The sequence below is a fragment of the Xyrauchen texanus genome, chromosome 5, assembly GCF_025860055.1.
Source record: "Xyrauchen texanus isolate HMW12.3.18 chromosome 5, RBS_HiC_50CHRs, whole genome shotgun sequence".
NCBI classification, from domain to species: domain Eukaryota; kingdom Metazoa; phylum Chordata; class Actinopteri; order Cypriniformes; family Catostomidae; genus Xyrauchen; species Xyrauchen texanus.
Genome location: NC_068280.1, coordinates 5,415,428 through 5,442,124, shown reverse-complemented (window position 1 = coordinate 5,442,124; position 26,697 = coordinate 5,415,428). Strand labels below are relative to the sequence as shown.

Below are 26,697 nucleotides of genomic sequence, written 5' to 3'. Positions count from 1 at the left end.
TCATTGATTAAAGTCATCATGGCTGACTGTAAATACTAAATTTCTACAATAGCATCTGAAACTGAAAACTATTGATTTTAAATGATGCTGCATCCAAACCACTAGGTGTCAGTGAAAGTCCAAGATGACACAAAGACAAAAGTTACTGAGTGCACCTTTAATTAAAATTAAAGCAACACAATTCTAAAACATTTAGTCACAGCTTGATTTCACTGCGTTCTATCCATTTCATTTAGTAAAATGGAAGTTTACTTAAAGCATTTGAGTTGGGACCACATGAAGACTTTTTGTGGTGTTAATGTAGCATTGATGAAACTGGGCAGGGAATTAATGTTCAAGAAAATTAGGTATAAAAAAAAAAAGTTGTGTATATGCTACAAAATACGTCTAAATAGTGACCACTGATTAGCAGAAATATTTTGAACCACTTGGACCCTTCCTGACACAGGCCTTGACAAGGGTCGAATTATTCATAGCCAACGAGTAAAGATGTTTGAATTGTAATTGACAAATGCCCAATCAAAATGAAATAAAATACAAAATAATAAAAAACAGATGCTCAAAAGCCATACTTGCATAATATTCCCATGTGAATCAGCACAATCTAACAAAGAACTTTGGCTCTTTGAAGAGAAAGCATCTTTAAATTGACATTAATAGCCCAGTAGATGACCTCGGAAATAAAATGTCCCTCCAGCGAGATGATGACCTGCAATGGAATTCATTTCTTAAACATGAAAGGAAGTTATACCACTAATAAATATGTATAACATGACTTACAACAATTAAATGTCATAAAGGACTTCAAACAAATCTTGTTTGATTGATCTCAAAGGTATGTCTTCTCACCGTGTAATCATGCATGATACAAAAAGTGTTGTCCATGATAAATACTGGACTAACATAAGCACAAATCACCCAAAGATAAAAAGAAACATTCTCACAGCCGGAATTTGCAGATGAATAATGTCAATAAACCACAGAGATAAACATCACTAGGATAAAAGAGGATAAAGTAAAAACAGAAACAACAGAACAAGACTTAGAACCAAATGTCACGTCATTAAAAAGATAGGCACGTGGACACACTTCAACCCTATAAACTGCTAAAAATTGTGGCATTACAACAATAACATCAACTCAAATACCCAGTGAAATCAAAAATAGATTTTTGTCCTGTTTAATTTATGCCTGTTAGCTTTGAGGCCATCTACGGTATTAACTAGAATATTTCTTTTAGCAGATATACTGTCCATATTCAAGTCTTTCTCTTACAGGAAAATAGACAAAAATGGAGGTATCTAAACTCCCCCTCTCCACCCCACCACCTGCCCCCTTGATCCTGTTCTGTCTCACCTTCTCCAAGCCATTGCTCCGTCCATCCTACCTTCACTTACAAACATAATTAAAACATCTCTACTTACAGGCACTTTTCCCACCACATTTAAGCAGGCCCGAGTAACCACGCTGCTTAAAAAACCTGCACTTAACCCCATACAAGAAGAACACTACATACCAGTCTCTCTCATCCCATTCATGGCAAAAACCCTCGAAAAGGATGTTGTCAATCAGATCTCTGCCTATCTCTCACAGAACAAGCTGTTAGATGACAATCAGTCAGGCTTCAAAAGTGGACATTCCACTGAAACTGCCCTGCAGTCTGTCACAGAGTTGCTGAGACAGATAAGAGCTCAACTGTCCTGATTTTTTAGACCTTTCTGCAGTCTTTGACACAGTCAACCATCAGATTCTACTGTCCACCCTCTCTATTCATGGCATCACAGGAAATGTGCTTGACTGGTTTAAATCCTATCTTTCAATTAGGTCTTTCAAGGTAGCCTGGAGAAGTGAGGTGTCCAACTCACATCATCTAATTACTGGGGTACCTCAGGGCTCAGTGCTTGGGCCACTTCTCTACTCTATATACACAATATCACTGTGACACATCATTCAAGCACATGGGTTCTCTTATTATTGCTTCACTGATAGCACACAGCTCTCCTTGTCTTTCCAGCCCAAACAATACCACGGTGACTGCTCGAATCTCAGCCTGTTTGGCAGACATGTCGGCGTGGATGAAGGAACACCACCTATAATTTAACTTTAGCTCCTCGTTTTTCCAGTCAATCCAGCTGTTGAACACAACATCACCGATCAGCTGGCTTAAAATAAAATAAGGCTTTCCAAAACAGTCAGAAATCTAGGGGTAACCATCGATAACAACTCAATTTCACAGACCACATCTCAAAGACAGCACAATCATGTAGATTTACACTCTACAATATCAGGAAAATAAGACCCTTCCTATCTGAACATGCCACACAACTTCTTGTTCAGTCACTTGTTATAACTAGACTAGATTACTGTAACACTCTCTTTGCAGGCCTCCCTGCATGTGTAATTAGACCTCTGCAAATGATCCAGAATGCAGCACGTCTGGTCTTTAATGAACCAAAGAGAGCGCATGTTACATCAATCCTTGTCTCTCTTCACTGGCTGCCGGTTGATGCACGTATCAAATTCAAGGCTCTAATGCTGGCATACAGTTACTGGGTCTGCTCCAGCATACCTAAAATCAATCCTGTAGAGCTACGTTCCCACCAGATGCCTGCGGTCGGTTAATGAGTGGCGCCTTGTTGTACCAACAAAAAGAGGAACCAAATCACTTTCCCAGACTTTCGGTTTCACTGTACCTCAATGGTGGAATGGCCTTCCCAACTCCATCCATGAAGCAGAGTCACTCTCTGTCTTCAAAAAACGGCTAAAACACATCTTTTCCATGAGCACTTAACCATTCACTCATTAAAAATATATATATATATATATTTATAATTATATATATATTCTCGTTGCACTCTAATCTGTCTTGGATACTAATATTCTGATGCAAGTGAAATTATGTAATGTAGCACTTTTCGTAATGATGTCTCCTTAAGATAAATCAGTTATGATGTATTATTCCTCTTTTGCATCTCAATGGGAAACCCCTTACTTAGACACAACAGGCAATAAAGATCTAAAGTCATACCGTGCTTTCCTCTGGTGATGTCCACATATTGGCACAGTCTGGGATGGGTGATGGTCTTGAGGATCTGGAAGCGCCCCAGTATCTTGATGGAGTTGGGCGTTAGAGGAAGACCATTGCTCCCGCACACATCATGAGGAAGAGGAGAGGCAAAGAAGGTGGAGGCCCCCAGCTCAGCTTCTCTGAGGGGCTGCATGGCGCATCTGATGCCTAACAAACACACTGACACAAGAAAAAGTTATAAATGCATCTTTACATACATCTCAGTAATTTCCCTCATGAAAATGTACAGAGGAGTAAGAGAAAAAATTGAGAAAATTGGTTCATGCATAGCAGCACCCAGAGTTGTGTTTGTGCACTACTATTTTCCAACTAATGCACTAAGTGTCTTCTATCTTCATTCAGCACTACTTGCAATTTAGCATTGCAGAACTTCTCGTATTATTGCCTCCTTAGGATGAATCGCTTTTGCGGTATTCTTCATTTGTAAGTCGCTTTGGATAAAAGCATCTAAATGAATAAATGTAAAATTTGTAGTAAGATAATAGCAAGACCTATAGCACCTCATTACCACTGTTACATCAATGGTATTTGTTTTAAATAAAACAAACTATGAAATTTGCATTAAAAAAAAGAAGACACAAATACATAAATAGATACCAGTTAATAATTTCCTTAAGATCATTTATTATTTTTAATACTATAACCTTTCAGCTATAATCACATAGTTACTTTTTATTTCATAGTTGATATTTATTTATTGTCATGAAGAACAAGATTATTTTAAGAAGACTTTTATTTACATTGTCCATTCTTGTTGTAATTTCTACAATTAATGCACTGTGGAAAATGTAGAAAGTTTAGATTTTTTTAAGGCAACAGGTTTGCATACTTTAGCAAGTAAGCATCCTTATGTGGCCCAAGTAAAGTTTAATTATTTAAGTACAGTTTACTAGTTACAAATAAATTTAACTCATCTGTGATTAAGGTATCAGTCTTTTCTTTAATTTCTTTTCTTTCTCACATCTTGTACAGTTTATGGGAAATTATGATTTGATTCTAGATTAACCATATCATGGCACAGTGGATTCTCATAAATTCACATAAATCTGTACTTTAATGAAGTGCAATTGAGAAAAGAAGATTGTCTTAAATTTAACAGGCTCCAAATTCACCAGAGGTAACACTACTCACCCTCATGGTGACTTCACACAAATCACAACTATCAACCAGCTACAACAAAACAAAAACAATAGTCTAAATAATCAAGTCTATATACATTTTAAATAACAATTATTATACTTCTCCATGCGTTCCCTTAATTGTCTTGAACAAACATACATAATTCATTCAAATGCAAGGGCTTATTATGGGTATCCCAAACAGCCAAAATTTTGTTCTTGATCATTTTGAGGTAGTTGTACTTGAAGCCAAAATGTAACGGTTGTACAGTATAATACATACACACACACACACAACACACACACACACAACACACACACAACACACACACACACACACACACACACACACACAACACACACACACACACACACACACACACACACACACACATACATATATATATATTCTGTAGTCGGACAGGATCATAAACTAAAACATAAAAACTATAACAAAACAGTTTTTACATGTCCATGCATGCATGTGCATACATGAATGAACACCGCCCAATTACTGGCGCTTCCAAAAACTCATTATTTGAACTGTGAATCACAAATGCAAAATAATAACAAAAGCGTACCCGTTTAGTTGAAATGGAACATTGTTCATTTGATTCACGTCTCCACTTATAATTCCAATGATGTTTTTGTGATTTTGATAGCACGGTAGACTCTTCCTGCTACTGTAAACAGCTGAACCACACGTGACCATAACGTCATCAGTGCGCGACACCGATCAGGGGAGAGAGTGTGTTGCTGTGTGACTTACAATACAGAAAATATCCGATTGCACTTTTTTGTGTGTACTGGAACACATATATAGATTGATGGTTGATTGAGTATTGATGGTTTGTGTATGTAATGGCTTAGAAATGTAGTTACAGCAGTTGTAAGAGAGCTGTTATCGAGTAAAACAAGCCGGCTCATTATGTTATGAGTGACATGTGAAGTGACAGTCAGCAGGGTGTGTGTTCTTATACAGATATTTTATCCTGTATCCGTCTCAGAACTGAGGAAGGCACTTACTGTTTCTGGATTCAACGTAGAAACGCACTTGTTACAATTATTTTATTTAATTAAATAATCATGATTCTATTGTTGTTATTTCTGCCATGGGGTTGATTGTGTATATATATATATATATATATATATATATATATATGTATATGTCTGTGACTGTATACTCAGTATTTATTTATAATAAAAAAAATTGTCATCTTGGACTTGCGCTGCTTACAGCCCCCATGACAGGACCCTCTCCATGTAGTATAAAACAGTGATGTCATGATTTTATACATGTATTTTAAAATGTAAATTAATTTATTTAGGAATAAAACGTTTTTAACTAGGATTAGCCTACTTTGTGCACCTCTAAGCCATTTATTATGCACTACAAAATAAGTATATATATATTATTGAGGCCACAAATAATGTAAATGCCTTGTTCTAATGAACTTGAATAGGCTCCTGTTGCCTAAAAATGGCACAGATCAATGTATTGCACTAATGCATGGTGTTGTAAGTATCATAAATCTGTTTGTTCCACTCTGTGGTGATAAAACACGCAGTTCCAGATTTCACCACCTTGTTTGTCAAGCTGTAGCTCCAATGTGGATGTGCATGACAAGACAGCAATCTAAAAACTTAAATAAATGTAATTTAATTTATTTTTATATTTTGGGATGCTATTGTAATTGACTAACTGTTATACCCTACCGTTGTCAGTACTGTAAAATCCAAGTTGTCTTAATTAAACATTACTTGAAAAGCCAAGTTTTGGGCTCATAACTCAAGTTCCTTGATCTTATTTATATATATATATATATATATATATATATATATATATATATATATATATATATATATATATATATATATATATATACTTGCATCTAGTTACCTTAACTTAAATAGTTAACTTCATTCTACATAAACACCAAGTGGCCTTAAATACAAGATTTGGAGAAGCCGATAGTCAATTAAATTTAGGGAAAGAGTTAACTCAATCAATTGAGTATAGTCAACTTGTCAGGGTTTTCAGTTTATATATGGGTTAGTATTAAATCCACCCCAATTATTAATGATGACATAGAGTTCCTTAAAGACTCACCCAAAAGAATACAATTGAATCTTTTTACTTTTGCAGATGATAGATCCAGATCACAGTTACCCAAAAATAAAAATTCTGTCATTATTTACTCAACCTCATATTGTTCCAAACCCATACAGCTTCATTTGTTCTGTGGATCATGAAGAAATGTTGAATTGTATAGATGCTGCTCTTTTTCTTCTTTTTTCATGCTATATTTTGCCTAACATCTTCATTTGTGTTCAATGGAAGACAAAAATACAGGTTTGGAACTACATGAGGGTGAGTAAATGATGAAAGAATTTTCATATTTGGGAGAATTATCCCTTTAGACAAGGTGTCGGTCGCAAATTGTTGTATTATGATTGTAGTTTTTATTGCGAATTTTACATTTATTGCATGGCTAACAGTCATGATTATTGACTGTTATGTGGTGGGTATGATTATCGATGCATAGCTTTAATGTGAAAGCAGTGCTGATGCTGTGCTTACTATGCTTTTTGGATGGTTTTTGGTAAATGTTTTGGGTCCCAACTCATCCAAAGACTCGTTTTCAGGGGTTACGCAAATAAAAACAGTACTGGCGTGGTGCTCATGAATTCTTCCACCGTAGTCCCATTTAAAGCAGTTCAAGAACTTCAAAAAGAAGGGACTTTGATCCACAATATTATCAACTCCAGCTTTTTTATGTTTCTAATTTCCTCATCTGAATGCTTGTTTTCATCACGAGCCAGCTGTTGTTTCCAGCACCACCCTGCTCTATGTGTTATTATGTGTTCTGCTCTTTTCATACGCCTTGTAAAAATTCCCTTAGTTCTTTTGTGTGCAGCGGATGAGTTGGAGCCAAATTTGTAATGTCCGTGTTCCTTTACCATGTTCCTTTAGTCTTTGGACTCAATGGGAATTTGCTGTTGTTTGATCCCATCTAGAGCCAAAGAGGATTCCTCCATCACAGACACAATTATAGCATTGGTGGGGACAGGAAGGACATTGATGCAACTTCAGTTTTTTGTCCAAAAACTGTGAATGAAAGAACATACACATTCAGACAGCATATGGTTTGAGTTCTTCCCCTTCCTTGTTGGGAAATTTGTGCGATCAGCTTGACCCAATGATTGTCAACAGCATTCTGAAGTTCCCATTGATTGATATCACTCATGGTTAAAAACAATGTAAGGCCACATCCACACAAAGCCTTTTTCATTCATAACTCAGTTTTTTATTTCCTAACATCATCAGTTTCCAAAGTATGCAGTAATAGAGAGTATTTTCGGAAGTCTCAATTTTTTGCAGAGGAAAATGCTGTTCCAGTGTGGATGAGAGGTGCAAACGTAGCAAAATGTATGTTTACAAATGAAAATGTATTGGTGTGGATGTAGCCTCAAGGCTTTGTTCACATTGCACAAGAATCCAATCTTTTCTCTTTTTTTTCCATTCACTGTTCAAATTTAAATTAATAATCATTTGACTTCATTGAAAAGTTTAACAGCTGTGATTGATAGTACATTGTTTTCACAGGAGCTGCAAACTTCTAACTCTTAGCCAATGCTAACTGCTAAAGCTCAGCCATATTCTGGTGTGAATTTCACAGCATCTATTTTGGGTTAAGGGCTCTGAATGGACCACTCCAAAAGATGGATTTTCTTTTTTTGAAGCCATTCTGTAGTGGATTTACTTCAATGTTTAGGATCATTGTCCTGCTGCCTCAGCAAACTTCTACTGAGCTTCAGCTAGTGCGCAGCAACCCGGGCATTATTCAGAGGATATCTTCATAAACTTGGGAATTCATCAGACCACAAAAAATTTTCCCGGTAGTGTTGTGGAGTGTAAAGGTGGTCTTTGGCAAACTTCAGGCACGCATCAATGTTTTGTTAGAAAGTAGCGGCTTCCTTCATGGTGTCCTGCCATAGACACCGTGACTGTTTAATGTTTTCCATATAGTAGACTCATGAACAGAGATGTTAACTAGTTCCAATGATTCATTCAAGTCTTTAGTTGTTACTCTATGGTTCTTTTTTACTTAATTGAATATTCTGCGGTGTGCCCTTTGAGTCATCTTGGTTGGACGGCCACTTCTAGTGAGAGTAGCCACAGTATTAAATTGTCTCCATTTATAGACAGTTTGTCTAACTGTGGTCAGATGAATTTCTAAGCTCTTCAAGATAAGTTTGTAACCCTTTTCAGCTTTATGCAAAGCAACAATTCTTGATTCATTGGTCTTCTGAGATCTCTTTTTTTGCGAGTCATGGTCCACATCAGCAGATGCCTCTTGTCAAGTCAAGTTGTCATTCAACCATATACATTTAGTACAGTACACAGCAAAACGAGACAACGTTCCTCCAGGACCATGATGCTACATAAAACAACATAGGACAAACACAGGACCACATGAGACTACACAACGAAATAAAATACCTATATAAAGTGCACGTGCAAACGTGTGCAAAAAGTACAGGACAGTACAATAAAGTACTACCAATGAACAGGACAATAGACACGTAAGAGACAGTGCAGCGCCGACCAGTACACATTTGTAATCGGAGTAGTGCAAAAGATGACAGTTCCTAAAAATGCCAAATGTAAACATAACATACTATGAAATAGTGTTCTATGCACATAGCAGTTATTGAGGTAGCAGACAGTTATAAAGTAACAGTAATTAAATTGCAACTCAGGACACGTGTGTGTGTGTCAAACCAGTCTCTGAGTATTGAGGAGTCAGATGGCTTGGGGGAAGAAGCTGTTACACAGTCTGGCCGTGAGGGCCCGAATGCTTCAGTACCTCTTGCCAGACGGCAGGAGGGTGAAGAGTTTGTTTGAGGGGTGTGTGGGGTCGTCCACAATGCTGGTTGCTTTGTGGATACAGTGTTTTTTGTAAATGTCTTTGATGGAGGGAAGAGAGACCCCGATGATCTTCTCAGCTGTCCTCACTATCCTCTGCAGGGTTTTGCGGTCCGAAACGGTGCAAGTCCCAAACCAGGCAGCGATGCAGCTGCTCAGGATGCTCTCAATAGTCCCTCTATAGAATGTAGTGAGGATGGAGGGTGGGAGATGTGCTTTCCTCAGCCTTCAAAGAAAGTAGAGACTTTCACAGTTCTTGTGATTAGCAAACTCAAACTTGCTTTTTTGAGTTTGCCTCACATACTTTTCTTGCCACTGTATTGATCTACTTTGAATAAGAAAAATGTAAGAATTTTCATAGATTTTTTATTTATTTTGTTACATTCAATTAATCCATTTAAATATCAATTGGTCGTTTTAAGTTATCAGCCTTTTCCAATTTCTTATTTATTGATATCGGCAAAATCAAATATTGGTCGACCTCTACTTGTAATCAGATTTGATAGTTCAAAATTGAACAAATTCAAAAAATTTGTATTTTAATTATAATAATTAGAATTTAAATATATTACAATACTAATAAAAAATATTTAATATCTCAAATCTGAAAACATCCCATTTTTATTTTAATTGTATCTTTGCTGTTCAGACTTCTAAAAACTAAATTAATTTGAGATGAACTCTAAGGCAGTCAAATTGAAATTTGAATATTCGTATAAAAATGTCTTATGGTATAAAATTTGTATGGAATTTGAATATTGGTAATATTTCAATGAAAATTCGAATTTTGTTTCTCAGAGTTTTGATGCATGTCTGAACAAAGTCTAAAGGTACTAAAGTTCCAATCAAAAGCAGGGTTTGCTACTTCAGTGACTGAAATTAGAATTAGATTTATCCTTTGATGAGGTTTTCATATATTGTTTGGCATTCTGCATATCTGTTGTTAGAACATCTGGCTAGTGTCAGACCTTTCAAAATGATTCCCCTCTATGTAAGCGGATAAGGACAGAAACTTGGCTACCACTTGGTTTAAATGTCAAATTAAAGAACCGTGTACAGTTTGCCAAAACACCTCATGTTTACATGCACCAAAGATCTAAAAGATCTGCCCTCTTGATGCTAAAGTGCCGTGTGTGTTCGCAAAAAGGATTGGGTGTCCTTATGGGTTCTCTTTTCATTTTTTTGAAGATGTTTATGAGTGACTAAGAGTTCCTGTGGCGTTTGATCTTTCTTTTGGCTTGTTTTCCAGGTTCAATCCCTATTCAAGATGTCAGGCCACACACCCTCACTCCTGAGACTGGAACAGAAGGCAGTAGAGGCTGACCAGATCACTGAGTACCTCAAAAAGCCAGTGCACAGGAGATCAATGGTCAAGGAAAATTTTCACAAAATAATACAGTAGATTTTGTATTGTTTCTCGCCAAACCTTATTGTATGCTTTTATAGCACTCACGAGTCTCGTTGAATAATTTATTAGACTTCTGAATTATACTTTTGCATTCTTTTGAAGCTTGAACAGGTAGTCGCCAAAAAACTGCCATTGTATGACATAGAAAGTAGCAGCTCCTCCTCAAGAAGAAGCGAATGTATATGTGTCTCGATTGGATATGTGAGTGGGCCGCATCGTCAGTGCCTAGAAACACCCCGATGCCGACTCTCTCTACGTTAAGCAAGCGGATGTTGGCGAAGCGGCTCCGCACACCGTTGTCAGTGGTTGGTTGGTTGGCAGGTAGGTAGGTAGGTAGGTAGGTAGGTTCCCTTTGCAGAAAGGGAAATTGTACGTGAAACATTGCATTGTTAAAATGAATAAAGGTACAATGATCCTAGACTGTTTGTCAAGAGAGATTTCAAGTCTAACTCATTTGGGTAATAACAAATCTGAAGGCAAACCACATTTGTAGACGTCACCTTCATATGCAAGGTGTTACATTTCTTGATGTTCCTGCCCTAAACAATAGAGTAGATGAAATAAATTAATTTCCCTTTTATGTTTATTTATTATGAAAATTACTGTTCTTTCAACTTGGGGATGCTCTGTTCAAATCTAAGAACAGATCGTGGACCAGATGTCAAACATAGTTTCATAATTCTCTTCTTCATCAATGTTGATGAATATTGTCTTCTGGTGAAGCTTAGAGCCTCTCTTACACTTTCATGGATGTTATTTTTTGGCCGTACTGTTTGCCCTCTCAAACATAGGAAGGCATCGAGGAATCTTGGCACATTCAGACTTTTAAATTTGCGCAGAAAAATGTATCGAATTTAAATGGAAATGGTGGTATGGCCTTGTGCGATTTAATAAATCAAATAAATGTTTCCAAAAGCTCTTAGACTATGCACAAAGGTAACCTTTTAGAAGACTTGCAGAGTGAAGTGTTTGTCTGAGAAAGCCCCCCGCTCCTCAATTCTGGAAATGGTTATAAAGTCAAAATATTTTTAAATGACAAGGAATTAATAGAAACAAATGCCATACTGAAGCCATTGTTGGCTGAACCGTTTTGCACTTTTGGGAAAAGCTCGGAAACAGAACAGGGTTGACAGACCAGTGTGATTTCCACTTGTAGACTTTAAAAAAGTATCCCAACAAGTCCTTGGAGACCAATATCTGAGCTAAAAATACCTTTCAAAGAGTTGTGTAAATAGCACCTCACAAACTAAAAGCACATTTTCTCTGGTTGGACATGTAATGTCATAAAACCCCAGAATGACTCTGTAAACATCTCTTTTTCACATACATTAACAGTGTGCTAGATGACGATTCAGAACTTTCGTAAAAACAGCCATCTTTGTCAGTGGAGTCGCAAACACGAAAATATCTGTGCAAATTGAAGTTACACTCTGGGGGAAAATCGTCAAGAATGAATAGGCTGAGCTGATACAATGATATGTCTATATATTGTGAATCTTTTTCTTGCAATGTTGCATCGAATCTTTCAATCCTTGTGCAGCTTCCATTCTGAGATTTTGCCAATTCTGCCACTCTAAATGTGTGATCAGAGCCATCGCACTGAACATAAGAAAAGTTTAAATCCCGAAGATTTACTCTTTCTCAGGACAGGATAATAACGCAATGTCAATCGGCAAAAAGAAGAAAGGCATGTTTGCGCTGGAGAAAATGACAATGAATTCAATTTAAATGCTGGTTTGTATGGTTGGTTTGGGATTAAGATGCGTTTATTGCACCAAAATACCGTGACACAATTTGTAGGTGAGTTCTCTTTTCTGTTCCTCTACATTTTTGGTCTAGGTGAGAAGAAAGAGAAGAAAGTAGTGGCTCCTCCTCAAGAAGAAGCGAAAGTATATGTGCCTCGGTTGGATCTGTGAGTGGGCCGCATCGTCAGTGCCTAGAAACACTCTGATGCCGACTCTCTCTACGTTGAGCAGGTGGATGTTGGCAAAGCGGCTCCGCACACCGTTGTCAGTGGTCTAGTAAAACACATCCCTCTAGAGCAGGTACTAAACCCTCTACCTCCTTACGAAACACATGTGTTTACCATGTGTAATCCAGTTTTGGAGATTGTCAGAATTACCGAATGCCTTATGTTTTAAAAACCTTGTGGTAATGCTTCTTCTCAATTTTATTTGGAAATTGATCAATGTAAACCTGAAGATCATTCATAACAGCATTATAAAATGAAATACTTGAGTTAAAAACTGTTTAAAACAGTTAAACTAATATTTAAACAGATAGTTCTGATTGGATAAGCAACTAGGTTTAGGAATTGATACAAATTTCTCAATTCTGATTCACAATCTCTTTTATATAGATTCATATGTGAATAGTTCAGTTATAATGTCCCTTTTGCTTACATTTAAAATAGATTATTTTACAGCTAATTCTGTTAATTATACAGGGGACCTTCTAAATAGGTACTTTACGAAAATATAAATGGTACTAATTTTATTTGATTAGTTTTTCAGCGTTTTGTATCTAAAACCACATTTTATTTTTAATGTGGACCATTCCCTTTACACTCCCTGTCAAATATCCAAAAAAAATGGATTAGACTACAAAATACAGATTTATTTTCCTCCCCAATTTGGAATGCCCAATTCCCAAAGTGCTCTAAATCCTTGTGGTGGTGTAGTGACTCGCCTCAATCCAGGTGGCGGAGGATGAATCTCAACTGCCTCCGTGTCTAAGACCGTCAATCCTTGTATCTTATTACATGGTTTTTGAGCGCATTACCGTGGAAACGTAGCGCGTGTGGAGGCCCACGCAATTCTCTGCGGCATCCACGCACACATCACCATGCGCCCCATCGAGAGTGAGAACCACATTATAGTGACCACGTGGAGGTTACCCCATGTGACTCTACCCTCCCTAGCAACCGGGATAATTTTGTTGCTTAGGAGACCTGGCTTGAGTCACTCGAACTTGCGACTCCAGGGGTGTAGTCAGCGTCAATACTTGCTGAGCTACCCAGGTCCACAAGAATACAGAAATGTTCAGGAGCATCCCAATTCTTTAGATGAGCACAAATCTGAATGTGTGTCTGCACCCTTTTGTGCATCATCTTTTCGTATATTTGAGGAATATTTCAAGATCTACTTGTCAAGTTAAGTTTTCTTGAATCGGGATAGTATGCTGTAAGTTACGATATGTCATTGTCTATGTTGTTTGTATGTTTCAGGAAGTAATAAGGAAAATCTGACAAAAAGACACTCCTGTTTATTATATTTATTTGTGTCCATGGGACATTCATGCACTAACACTCACTGCAGTTTGGCCTCTTGAGTGAAACAAATTTGCTCATTGCATTTTACTAATTATGACCTTTCCAACAATCTATAACACATGGCTAGCTCTTCTTTTTTTCTCCCCCTTTTCTCCCCAATTTGAAATACCCAATTCCCAATGTGCTCTAAGTCCTCGTGGTGGCGTAGTGACTCGCCTCAATCGGACGAATCTCAGTTGCCTCCGCGTCTGTGACCGTCAATCCGCACATTTTATCACGTGGCTTGTTGAGCGTGTTACCGAGGAGACCTAGCGTGTGTGGAGGCTTCACGCTATTCTCTGCAGCATCCATTCACAACTCACAACACGCCACACTGAGAGCAAACCACATTACCATGGCCACAAGGGGGTTAACCCAATGTGGCTCTACCCACCCTAGCAACCGTGCCAATTGGTTGCTTAGGAAGCCTGACTGGAGTCATTCAGTCCTGGATTCGAACTTGTATCTCTTCTTTTTTATGTTTTTACCAACTCTGAATATAATTGTTGTGAGAACCATTTTGCACGTTCCAATTTGTCAGCAAAATAGAATGCATTATGTAAGAATGCATTTTGTTTAGATACACAGTGAGTGCAACCCCCCCAACATTAGCCCATTATAAGCTCAGTTTAATTAATCCTTCTATCGATAATTATTTTTTTTAATATGTTCAAAAAAGATGTTCAAAACCATAGTATCATAAGTACTAAATAGGAAGTTGACAAAAAGATCTAATGCAATATCTTTGGATAATATATGCAATATGAGTCATATTTAATTTTTTTATATTTACAAATCATACCAAAATAACCAAATCAATTCACAATTGTATCATACATCATACAATTTATGTAAGAGCAAATATTTACACCGCAGTATTGGAAAATGTTTTGGAATAGTCAAAGAAATAACATGTAATGCTGTAAATCTCACTACCTGTACCTGAGAGCAATCTTTGTTTGCCATATATATGAATGCAACTCTTGTTGATTAGGTGTTATGCCAAAATATTTTGAAGGGGAATATTTCACTTTTACGGTTTCATATAAAACGCCTGCACTACCACGCCTCATGCAGATCCATAAACCTGCTCCATTTGGAATTCACTACATGGTCTTGCGTTTTATTTTCCAGAACGCTAAGTTTACGATTTGTTTAGGGGATTCCTAGCTGTGTTCTTCATTACACCTATAAAAAGCATCTGTTTCCTTCATGCATTTAATCATTTCGGGTTCCCGCTCTGGTTATGACTGAATTACAGTTGTTTTAAGTGCATTCGTGCAGTTGAATTAATAATGAATGTCTTCAGTTCATTTTGCACAGGAATTGAAAGTGTATGAGATGAAAGTGCTTATTTTATTCATTCATTTTATTTATTATTTTCTAGGGGACTGTTCATAAAAACTAATAATTCCGTTATTAAGTTGGCTCTGCATTGTACAAGATGTTGTTTGTTGGAAAACATTGCATAACTTTTAGCTTTTTTCTGGATTGGTCACAGATGGGAAGAGGTCTTTGGTGGGTGGTTTCTCATTTTCTGGTGTCATGCGTAATATATAACATTTTTAATATAATGTTTAACCGATAAAAGCATTACAAATAAGAAGTTTGCCTTTGAATGTTGTACCAATCTGTAAGCATAGTCATAATGAAGCTGTCTTGTGTTCAATTCCTCAATCTTTAAATGCAGAACCGTATGGCTGTGCTTCTGTGCAACCTGAAGACTGCTAAGATGAGAGGTGTGTTGTCCCAGGCCATGGTCATATGTGCCAGATCTTGTGGCACTTTTCCACTGGACGTAACGGTTCGACTCACCTCAACTCTACTCGCTTTACTTTTCTGAGCTTGCATTTCCACTGCAGTTTAGTGCTCCTCAATGTGGGTGGGATTATAGACTGATCATCATAGATGCGCCCTCCACTACTGCTGTGACATCATCTTAAACATGACACAAACTGACCAAAACAATAACACAACTGCTAGCTGTTAGCTACTAGCTCATTGTGCTGCATAAGCACACAAGTGTAACAGTTCAATTGGCCTGGTTGTTTTAGAAGGAAGCTTCCAGTAGCTGGTCAACTAAATAAAGTGAAGCTTTCCAGCAGAGTATAGAGTTAAATTAACAAAACGTACCATCCTCCATCGTGGCTGAGTCCAGGGCACTCTCCCTCCCATTGCTCGTCGGTTTAGATAACGTCCATTTGGTCAAACGACTTCCACTTTTCCTTGATGGTTCTGTAGTCACTTTTAAGTTTTTTTTTTACTTTTTCCTACACTCATGGTAGGTCCAGTGGTAGCCGTGTGCGGCCAACAGCTGATACACTTCCTGAGAGACTTTTTCGATTCTGCTCATCGCTAACGAGTGGACCGTCTGCACCTCGTTTATTGACCATGGCGGGGTTTTGCTCACAGCCATTTCTTTTTTCACAATTCGAAAGTCACGTGAACTAATGATACCGTTATCGCTGTTGCTAACTTTAAAACTAGCAGGTTGATGTCGCGTGTCGGAAATCAAGTGACGTAGGAAGTGACGATTCTCCCTGACCAATCAGTGATCTGCAGGAATTTGACGTCACATTTAGTATCGGCTCGGTTCGATTGGAACCTCGACCGAGGTGGTACCAAAAAAAGTATCAGGTACTAGGTACTATCCACAGTGGAAAATCCCAAAAAAGTGAGCAGAGTCGAGTTGAGTTGTACTGTGTAGTGGAAAAGCCCCTTTGGATCCCCCCAGTGGAGCCATACCTGAGACAGAGTTTCCTGCCAGGGCTTCCCAGGTACCTTTCATATTTATACACTATAAAATTGTCACTATTTATTCAGACCTTTACAGCTCTTGGAAAGTGTGTTGGGGAAAAATGAAGAGTTAAAACTCTTCAGCACTACACTTTATTTGCCTCCTTGTTCTGTTGGCTAAGGTGAGCCCGACAAACAGTTGAACCAAAAGAAAAAAGATTGGGAGCAGGTCCAACCGGATTTGCGCACTGACAGCAAATGTGTGTCCACTTACAAGGGAGCTGCCTTTGAGGTTGCTGGCAAAGGGGTGTGCAAAGCTCAGTCAATGAGGAACAGTGGAATTAAATAAAAAACTCCTTGCAAACACCAGATGTTCGGTGACAACTTCCTTCTGTGAGAAGAAGAGCCTATTTTTCAATCTCTGTAACTCTGCTGATGGAAAGGATTAATAAAATATTAATAAAATGTTTGAATACTATTCCTTGAATGCCTCTTTAAATGCCTGAAGTCTTTGTACTGATCAGTCAATAGATAGAAAATTTGTTTGTAGAGACAGACAATAGACAATATATCTCATGTGCAATTAAATAAATCTATAGATTTTAGCATATTGTTAGATTTAAATGCAATTAACTGAACAATAAATACAATTTAAATTACATTTTTATTATTTTATTTAAATAATGTAACTTATTACAATCTGGAGTACTTGACATTAGACAATATATCTAATTTTATATCAAATAATTATATATTTTGTAGAATATTTTTACATTTAAATTTTATATGTAATTTGATAAATAAAATTAAAATATATATATATATGTGTGTGTGTGTATATTTATTCTTAAATACATGTAATTATTATAAGATACAGTACTTGACATTGAGTGGTATACTTATTTGCATATTTAAAGATACAGATTTAGCATTTTGTCACAATTTAATTAAAAAGCTAAATGTTTAATTCTTTTATTTAAACAATGTAATCTGCAGTATTTGACATTGCCAATAAAACTAATTTATATTTACATAGTGATACAGATTTTAGCATATTGTTACATTTAAATTTAAATAAAAAAATTGAGTTTTCATTTATAGAATAGATATTTATAGAATATTAGAATTATAGAATATTATTATTAATATTATAAATAGCCCATAAATTGTAGCAACTTAAAAGTATAGCCAGATTAAATTGCTGGGAATTTGTAGGTAAGACTTCACTATTTCTATTTTATAATAAACATTTACGTTTAAGCATTTGGCAGATGTTTTTCTGTGAAACCACTTGCAGTGCATTCGAGCCATGTATTTTTTATAAGTACATGCACTCCCAGGGATGTGACCCATGACCTTGCCATGCCGGCGTTATGCGCTACTGCTTATGTTGAGCTACAGGAACACAAGACTAGCTTTTCTTTGCTAAAGATCCGTAGTGGAATAATTATTCTTAACAGGCTTTTGAATCATTTTCATTTCCTCTATTTTAATCTTTTGAAAATATTAATCTGAGCTTGGTTCTTCAAGCCATTTTGATTTGTCCCCTTGAAAGGAACATGATGGACTTTCGCACAGGAAGTGTCACACCCTACTGAACGAATTCTGCTCTTGTGAACTGCATTGTTCTATTTAACGGATGGATTTATACATCCTTCCCAACCCCATTCTGCCAAAAATAATTATGTCCAGAAGTGTAGCTCCAAAACATAACTGCTTAAAAAAAAAAAACCTTTACCACATTATTTTTTTTTTTTTTGGAATTGCATGAAATTGCATGAAATTATAAGTAGTGAAGTGAAATACTCTGCCATGGTCCCTTTTGTCATTCCTCTTTTAGGCACACCCTTAACTGGCAGGTATATAAAATCAAGAATACATCCATGCAATCTCCTTAGACAAACATTTGGGGCCATGTAGTGTATTTATAATATAAATTAGAGTAAACTGTATAAACTTACCTCATAGAACATTCCACATCATTTTAGTCTGCCTTGTTTATGGATTAAGCAAACATTCTTCATTTATTGCTCAAACATTTGCAAATCAGCATCATGTCAACATCAATGGTAAACTGTTTATTTGGAAGAAGACTGTGTGTGGTGAAGATGGTGAATGAAGGGTTCCTCTGGGGACTTCCTTCTATTTCAAGCTTTGAGATTTGTTTTCCAAAGACAGTTCATGTAGTCAGTTTTACACGACAGGATTTCAAAGCCAGAATGTCCACAGAAGTGCTTTTGGACATTTCTCCTTGTCGAAAGACTAGTTTTATGTAATGATTACAAACATCAGATGACTTGTAATGAGGTAAGTGAGCACTGGTTTCACGATTGCTTAGGTTTTAAACACAATACACACCCTGTGATTAGAGGAAGATTAAAAAGGCATCGCCCTAGGGCATGAGTGGATCTGAACAACCCAGCAGTGGATTGTTAATGCACATGCACAGTGGATAGAAAACACTGAATATTTAATTCAGTCTTACTATTCTGGCTTACATTTGAGCTCTTTATTTATTACTTCAATTGCCCTGAGAGCTGTTTAAGATTTAGGGCAGATATTCATTAGATATTTAGGGATTCATGGCTATAAAGGGCCAAAGTTAAAACAGCCTTGCTTAAAGGACTCATTCCTCAATGTTTTTATGTTTACTCAATTCTTCTGGATTTTAATCAAGATCTTTGTCTTTTAAATGTTTTACTGTCATTTATACTGCAGGTTTGCTTTCGGTGCTGGGAACACAACAGTTGATGATGATAATCAGGCCACACAGTATCTGCGCCTGCGGGATGTTCCACAGATTTAAACAGAATTAAAATGCCCATAGTCACGAACTAAAACATATTCCTTGACCCTTGTGTGTTTGTTTAGGAAATATTTTAGCTAACTTGTTTATGCTTTTGGCTACCAATTAGAGTGGATTACATGCAGTTCTGTTTAACACATTTCTGAATGTTTCAAAACATTCTACTGAATGCGATAGATTTTGGCCCAAAATCAAGGCAGAAATGGTTGGTTGGTTAGTTGGTTGGTTGGTTGGTTGGTTGGTTGGTTGGGTGGGTGGTTTATTTGTTTGTTGGGTGGGCGGTTCTTATGTTGACTGGTGGTTAGTTGGTTCATTAGTTTGTTTGTTTGTTTATTGGTTCTTTGGTCGGTTTGTTCATTGGTGGTTTGTTCATTGGTTGGGTGATTTGTTGTTTTTTCATTTGTTGGTTGGTTGGTTGGGAGGTTTCCTTCTTTGGTTTGTTGGTTGGAGTTTGTTTGTTCATTATTTATTGGTTTGTTGGTTCATTCATTGGTTGGTTGGGTGGTTCATTTGTTGGTTGGTTGGGTGGTTTGTAGTTGGTTCATTGGTTGGGTGGTTTGTTAGTTTATTTGTGCGTTGGTTGGTTCATTGGTTGTGTGGTTTGTTTGTTGGCTGGATGGGTGGTCTGTTGGTTCATTCCTTTATTGGTTGTTTGGTTGGGTGGTTCTTTTGTTGGTTGGGTCATTGGTTTGCTGGTTCATTAGTTTGTTGGTTGGTTCTTTGTTTGTTTTTTCATTGGGTGGTTTGTTTGTTTGTTGGGTGGTTTGTTGTTTTTTCATTTGTTAATTGGTTGGAAGGTTCATTCGGGGGGTTGTTGGTTGGGTGGTTCATTCATTGGTTGGTTGGTTCATTGGTTGTGTGATTCGTTTGTTGGTTGGTTCTTGTGTTGGTTGGAGGTAGGGTGGTTCATTGGGTGGTTCTTTGTTTTAAATTTGTTGGTTGGTTGGGAGGTTTCCTTCGTTGGTTGGGTGTTTTGTTCAATTGTTCATTAATTAGTTGGTTGATTGGTTGTTTGGTTGGTTGGTTGGTTGGTTGGTTGCTTAGTTAGTTGGTTGTGTGGATCATAGGTTGGTTCATTGGTTGTATGGTTTGTTTGTTGGTTGGTTCATTGGTTTGTTGGTTGGATGGCTTGTTTGTTTCTTTGTTTTTTGATTCATTGGTTAGTTTGTTCGTTGGTTGGGTGATTTGCTGGTTGATTGGTTGGATGGTTGGTTGGTTGGTTAAGTGGGTGGTTGTTGGCTGGGTGGTTGGTTGGTTTGTTTGTTGGGTGGTTTGTTCATTTGCTGATTTGTTGGTTGGGTGGTTTGTTGGTTGGTTGGTTCATTTGTTAGTTTGTTGGTTGTGTGGTTGTTTGATTGGGTGGTTCATTGAATGGGTGGTTGGTTAGTTTGTTCATTGGTTGGTTTTTGGTTGGTGTATTGGTTGGTTTGGTGGTTCTTGGCTGGTTTGTTTGTTGGTTGGTTGGTTGGTTGTTAGGCTGGTTTGTAAGTATGTTCGTTCACAGCCCTGCCACATTCCTCCCTCGTTCTTTCAGGCAGGGGAGCCCCCGGCATGATGTAACCCCACCCCTTCCCTGGGGAGCGTGCCAGCCCGTCTGCGCAGGTCATCCCGTCCACCTGGATGAGGGAGGGACAAGGGGAGACAGAAATAATAAAATTGCGGTACTTCCTGTAACAGTGTAGTACCCCCAAAAAAAACACTGTAAAATTTAACGAGGGAAAGGCACGGGCTGCACTGAGAGAGAGAGAGAGAGAGAGGGGAGAGAGAAAAAAAACACTTACTCGCCAGTTCTCCGATACGCCGTTGCTTGTTCCTCGGCCAATCCTCCACCCTCTAACGGACGATAACTGTTCTTGGGGAACAGAAGGGGTCTCCCTCGCCCCTGGCAGCAGTTCTCCCACTCCAGGCGGTCGGCAGCAAGCCCCTTCCCGCTCGCGGTCGGTGGTCTCAGACCCGCCGCGTTTCAGAGGCTGATAGGGGACTCCTCCACCCCTGGCAGCGGCCCTGACTGCTCCAGGCAGTCGGTTAGGAGCCCCTACTCCCCTCGCAGTCAGCGGCCATCCTCCGCTTCCAGGCGGCTGCGGCTGCTCTGTTGGGATGGACGGTAGTGGCGAGAACTCTACTACGGCGTATCCCTCCTCCTTCCCGGATTTCGGCACCAGTGTAAAGCTCAATGGAAAGGAGGAGGCGAGAACCGGCTTGACGACATAAATAATATTTTAATGGTTAACTTAAACAAAAGACAACAACAAACACATGACGGACATGTCCGTAATCTATCTCTCTCTCCTGCACCATCCTCCGCAGTCTGCCTTTATCCCTCTCGGAGGATTGACCCGCCCTCCGCCCTGCCACAAAAACGTTTTCCAACAATCTTGTTGTTTGTTTAGAAAATATAATTTATATATTCTTATTTTAATGTACTTTATAATCCCAGTAAAGGGAAATTATTGTTGTGTACATCATGTATCCCATGTGATTCTGCATGTTGTATATAAATAATGACATAGTGAAACGTGTCTATTATTTGCATCTATATTTGTACAAAAATAGAAGATAGATTGTTATTTGTATTTACATGTATTTCCTGATAAGTAAACCCATTTAATTGTATATGGGTGGGCTTCACATATCCTTTAGACAAGCCTTCAAACAAGCCTTCAGAATGCTTGTCAAGTGTGTGAAAGATTTTGTTGCACTTATTCAACATGAAGCCTTCTCTATCGCAAATTTGTTACACATCTTTGCGCCTTTTTTGTGGTTTTGTTGTGACAACTTCCAGCCACAATAAAGCAATATCCCTGAGTTACGTAGAATTTTCCATATCGCTTTTCAAATCATAGCTACAGCAAACAAATCAATTGTTTGGCATTCCTCTCCCAAAGTGACATTGAATTAATTAGCTGCAAAATTGAAGATGTTGTGGCCGATTGATTTTAACAGGGATTGAAAATAAAAACAAATGTCCATCAAAGAATAGTTGGACCTTGTCAAGACATATACAGATGAGAAAGCATAAAATTGTTTTAGGCAGTGCTTTAAAGTAAATTAACAGTGCAAGCCCAAGTCAGTTTTTCGAAATGAAGTACAGAATTAAAGAATATCAGAGAATAGCAAATCTGTTGTTAATGTTAAAACCCAATTGATAGTTTAATTGCAAAATAACAGCATGATGTTTCGTATAACTTGTCTGTCAGAATTCATCCATCGTGTGACAAGGTTTGTAAGCATTATATGCAAATTATTCCACTTACATACTTATATGTGCTGATTATTATAGGAATATTCCTGGTTCAATACAAGCTCAATCAACAGCGATTGTGGCATAAAGTTGATTACCACCAAAAAAAAACATATGCTGTCTAGATCATTTCTAATGGTCTTGAAAAGTGAACAATGACAGGAGGTGAAAAATGAAGTTAGTTTTCAGTAATTCTTTGCTTACTTGTATAATTCCAGTTCCATGTTTACAGCGGGACATGGGCGCTGCTGCCTGTATTATGTAGATTTGGCAAGACAACTATGTCAAGTTAAATAGAGGCTTTAAAACATCTCTGTATGAAATTTGTCATGACAGACTCAACAAACAAGAGAACAGACTAGAAACAAAATACTTTCCTGTGTTCAGCCGTTGCTGCTGTAATCCAAACACTAAATAACTCATTTGAATTAATCTTTGTTTGGAACAATATGAATTCTTGGCCATCCCAAGCACTACATGTGGTGCAGAGACTTTTTGGGTTTGAACCTCTATTCCGGGCAAAGAAGTAGGAGAGCGTAGCTTATGAAAAAAGTGTGTAATTTAATTCAGTGTGGTTGCCCTGCATGCAGCCTATAGATCAGAACTTGTTAATCAATTCGTTAAACACTCATCACCATGCGGTTTTGTTCCCATGGCATAACTATGTTAAGGAGCAAACTTTCTTCTATGTACTTTATCTCTGACTGATGAATGAAGACTCTAAATGAATCTTTCTATGGCATCACTTTACTCATGTGTGAGTTACCATGCAATCCACAGGAGGTCATAGCCCAGTCTGAACACTAGAGGTGCTACAACAATTAATTTTATTCCCTTTCACACAAATCACAAGTTAAACAGCAGATAAACAGTTCATTAACACTTTCTTTTTGCCCTGTTCCTTACACAATGCTATTTTATGACTTGTAAGGTGATACATTTTAACGTTTGCACTACATTTATAAGCTTGTTCGGGTGCGATCAAATTGTGCAGTAGCTCAAGTAATAGCATTGCACTTGCAATGTAAATGAACAAGGTAAGAGTCCTCAAGAGCATGTGAGTCGACACATGAGGTGAAAGTGTCATAGAAGCACCACAAAATGACATGTTTGCAATTAAAAACAATTATCTCACATTTGCGTTTTATGACACTATCGGTTAAGTTTCAGGTTTAGGGTAGGGAGGTATGTCAGTTTTGTTTATTTAAAACTCGATAGAGCAATAACCTTAAAAACATCTTACATTTTTGAGAACATTTTACCTGATTTTAGCACCATTCAAATGTTATTGTGACTTGCTCAAGGACACAATGGTAGTGGCTGTGGGGATAGAACCAGCAACCTTCTAATTACCAGATATGTGCTTTAGCCCATTACACCACCACCAAGTAAAACATTGTCTCATAGAATGAACATTACTATAACTAAATTTTTGCCAACCAAGTTTTACATGTTGCTTTCCACGATTTGCTGTATTTTCCTGGTGAAATGAACTACAACAACTGAGGCGCTACAACAACTGTGTGTTTTATTTACTTTCACACATGACTTAAGAAACCCATATTTTTCACTCTGTGACTCACACCCTGCTATGTTATTATATCAAAACACTTTTACTCTAATGCATCATTTTAAAAAATGTATTTGAACGCTTGTATTATACAAACCCACCTACATTTACACTCTTATTCCAGTGAGACTAGCTCACCTGATAGATTGTTGGATTTTGGACTCGGAGAGTGAGCATCGAGCCCAACCAAGGATGCTTGAAATGAAAGTGAAAGTGAAGCTAAAGTACCATAGAAGCTACACAATAATATGTGGTATACGATAATATCGGTAAGGTTTATGGTGTTAGTTTAGGGTGAAGGAAAGGTTGTTTTATTCACCTCTCATTTATCTTTTTGAACACTATTGGTTAGGTTTAGGTACATTTTTAAGGTTAGGGAGGTACGTTTTACTCATTAAAACTCATTAATATTCACCTTAAAAACCTAATCTGCTTACAACATCATTTCACTCCCTTTTGGTGCCCCCTGCTGGACATTTCACTGGGAAAATGCAGCCAAACGTGTAATGAAGCATGTCATTTTGGTTTGCAAAATTGTCGCCTTTGTCACCTAAATTGTCATATATGCCATATGAAGACACAACGTTCCAGGTTTAACACCAATGATGCCAATGATCTCGAATCATCTTGTTTTAAATACCAAGCAGTAAAAATTAGATTTTAGAGCTACAATGTCTTTAAGAGCTCACACAAAGCTATCGAATGGCTTTCGAATATTTGCAATATGGGAAATATCCTTTGGGAAATCTTCGATGTGAGTACTGTTGACAGTGTAAAACAAGGACTGCGCTGTCCTGTTGGTGAAATTAAGAGGCTGATGGCCAAAAAAAAGACACCTTTGGACAAATGTAACTTCAGTACCCAGTACCCATCTGTTGTGTTGGTTCCAGGCCTCTGTGAAGACTTTTTGTGTTAATGCATAGCACTGCTGCCAATTACCACACTTTTGGACAGCCTGATGTATTCTTGGGTTTGCTGAATTATACCCACACAACCTCAAAACATAATTCTGAGAAATATTTAAGTACTCTAACGGCCTGTAGACTTCTGATCTTACAGAGTGTTTGAAGCCTCTTACATGGATTTTCCAAAGATATACTTTGCATGTGAAATTCATTTTCCAATTGTGCATGTGGACAATTTATTATAATGCGGGCAAGTGTAAGTGATATTAGTACAGTTTGTATTGTAAATCCAGCTTTGTGTCAAGTTACACTTGCTATGCCCAGCAGGGCAGCTGGTTTGACTATAAACAAAGAGAGAGTTATGGACGCCCACAAAACTGTGCTGCCAAATCGTAAGTGATGGCTTTGTTTGCCCCAATTTGTCTGTTATGATTTGGGAAACCCCTGACCAAGTCTAAAATATTGTGGAGATTATTTTAAGGATGGAACAGAAGACAAGCAATATTTTTAAAGGAAAAGTTTATCCAAAAATAAAATTCACCCTTGTATCATTTCAAGCCCATATGACTTTCTTGAAAGCTTTATCTCCGTTAGTTGTAACTGAATGGAAAAGAGCAACCAGCATAGTCATGCGTGTTTGGAAAGAAATAAGGTTGAGTAAATGTTTTTGATTGAGCTATTCCTTTAAATTTCAGGAGGTTGTTTGACACTTTTGATTATAATCCAGTGGATTGTGCTTGGAATCTCATAACCTACTTTGGCAGCTGATATTTGGTGCATTGTATCTTCTTGATAAAAGGGGAGATGAATCTGGAATACAGACTTTTGGAAAGTCATGATCAAAGAAATACAAACCAGTCGCACTTGGTGTTTAAGACTGTTTGCCTTTATTGATCTTTCTGTGGCGGTGGGTGACGATCATTTGAAAGGAAGCAGACAAAGTTGTGACCCATTATGGTTTCTGTTGCTGTATTGCATTATGTTCTGATGATTAAAAACGTGGAAAATCCACATCACTGCAAACCTCATGATGAAGAACACAAAACGGACACAACACAATTCTTACTATATCAAACCATGACTAATATTACCATCAGAGTGTCTTTTAATAATTCTGTATAGATGAATGATATTTATATGACTAGTCTGTTCTAAAACCTAATGATGTCTCTACTGTATCAAATCGGCATTTTGAGGCATTAAGATTGTTCCAAAAGGTAGGTAGCATAATTATGCTGCATCTTTTGGACACATTTTAAGACAGCATTTCATATATTCTTCACAAAGAAAGTTAAAGCAGATCAAAGGTTTTCTGCATGTTTTTTTGTGCAGTTGGACAGTTTGACATATGGCAGTTTTAATGCATGCTGTTTAACACAATGATCACTATAAGTGGATAATAGAGCTTGTTTTTCATTAGAAATCCTATACTCACTTTGCATTTTCACATTGAGAAAAAAGAATGTTGGTTTCAGAGGCATTATATGGAGTTAGGATGAAAATAAGGGGCATTTTGGATTGTTCTCAGACCGGTGTCAGAGGTTAAGCCATTCAAATAGGGAGCAAGGGAGCATCCTAAAGATTT

At 37.5% G+C, this 26,697-nt stretch overlaps 1 protein-coding gene and 1 pseudogene across 2 annotated transcripts in view; one reads left to right on the top strand and one right to left on the bottom strand.

Moving 5' to 3' along the window:
* The window catches only part of tbck (TBC1 domain containing kinase), a 66,572-nt gene extending 61,653 nt beyond the window's left edge, over positions 1 to 4,919 (bottom strand). The window contains exons 1-2 of one of the 2 annotated variants that reach the window (XM_052126634.1): positions 4,788 to 4,919; positions 3,029 to 3,247 (exon numbers count right to left, since the gene is read on the bottom strand). In XM_052126634.1, the coding sequence (XP_051982594.1) occupies positions 3,029 to 3,221 (193 nt within the window). In that variant the 5' untranslated portion in view covers positions 3,222 to 3,247; positions 4,788 to 4,919. The remainder of the gene's footprint in view (positions 1 to 3,028; positions 3,248 to 4,787) is intronic. The other variant, XM_052126633.1, reaches the window with a different exon arrangement.
* A 5,864-nt stretch (positions 4,920 to 10,783) lies between these two features.
* Positions 10,784 to 16,939, top strand: LOC127644090 (aminoacyl tRNA synthase complex-interacting multifunctional protein 1-like; annotated as a pseudogene).
* Positions 16,940 to 26,697: the final 9,758 nt, after the last annotated feature.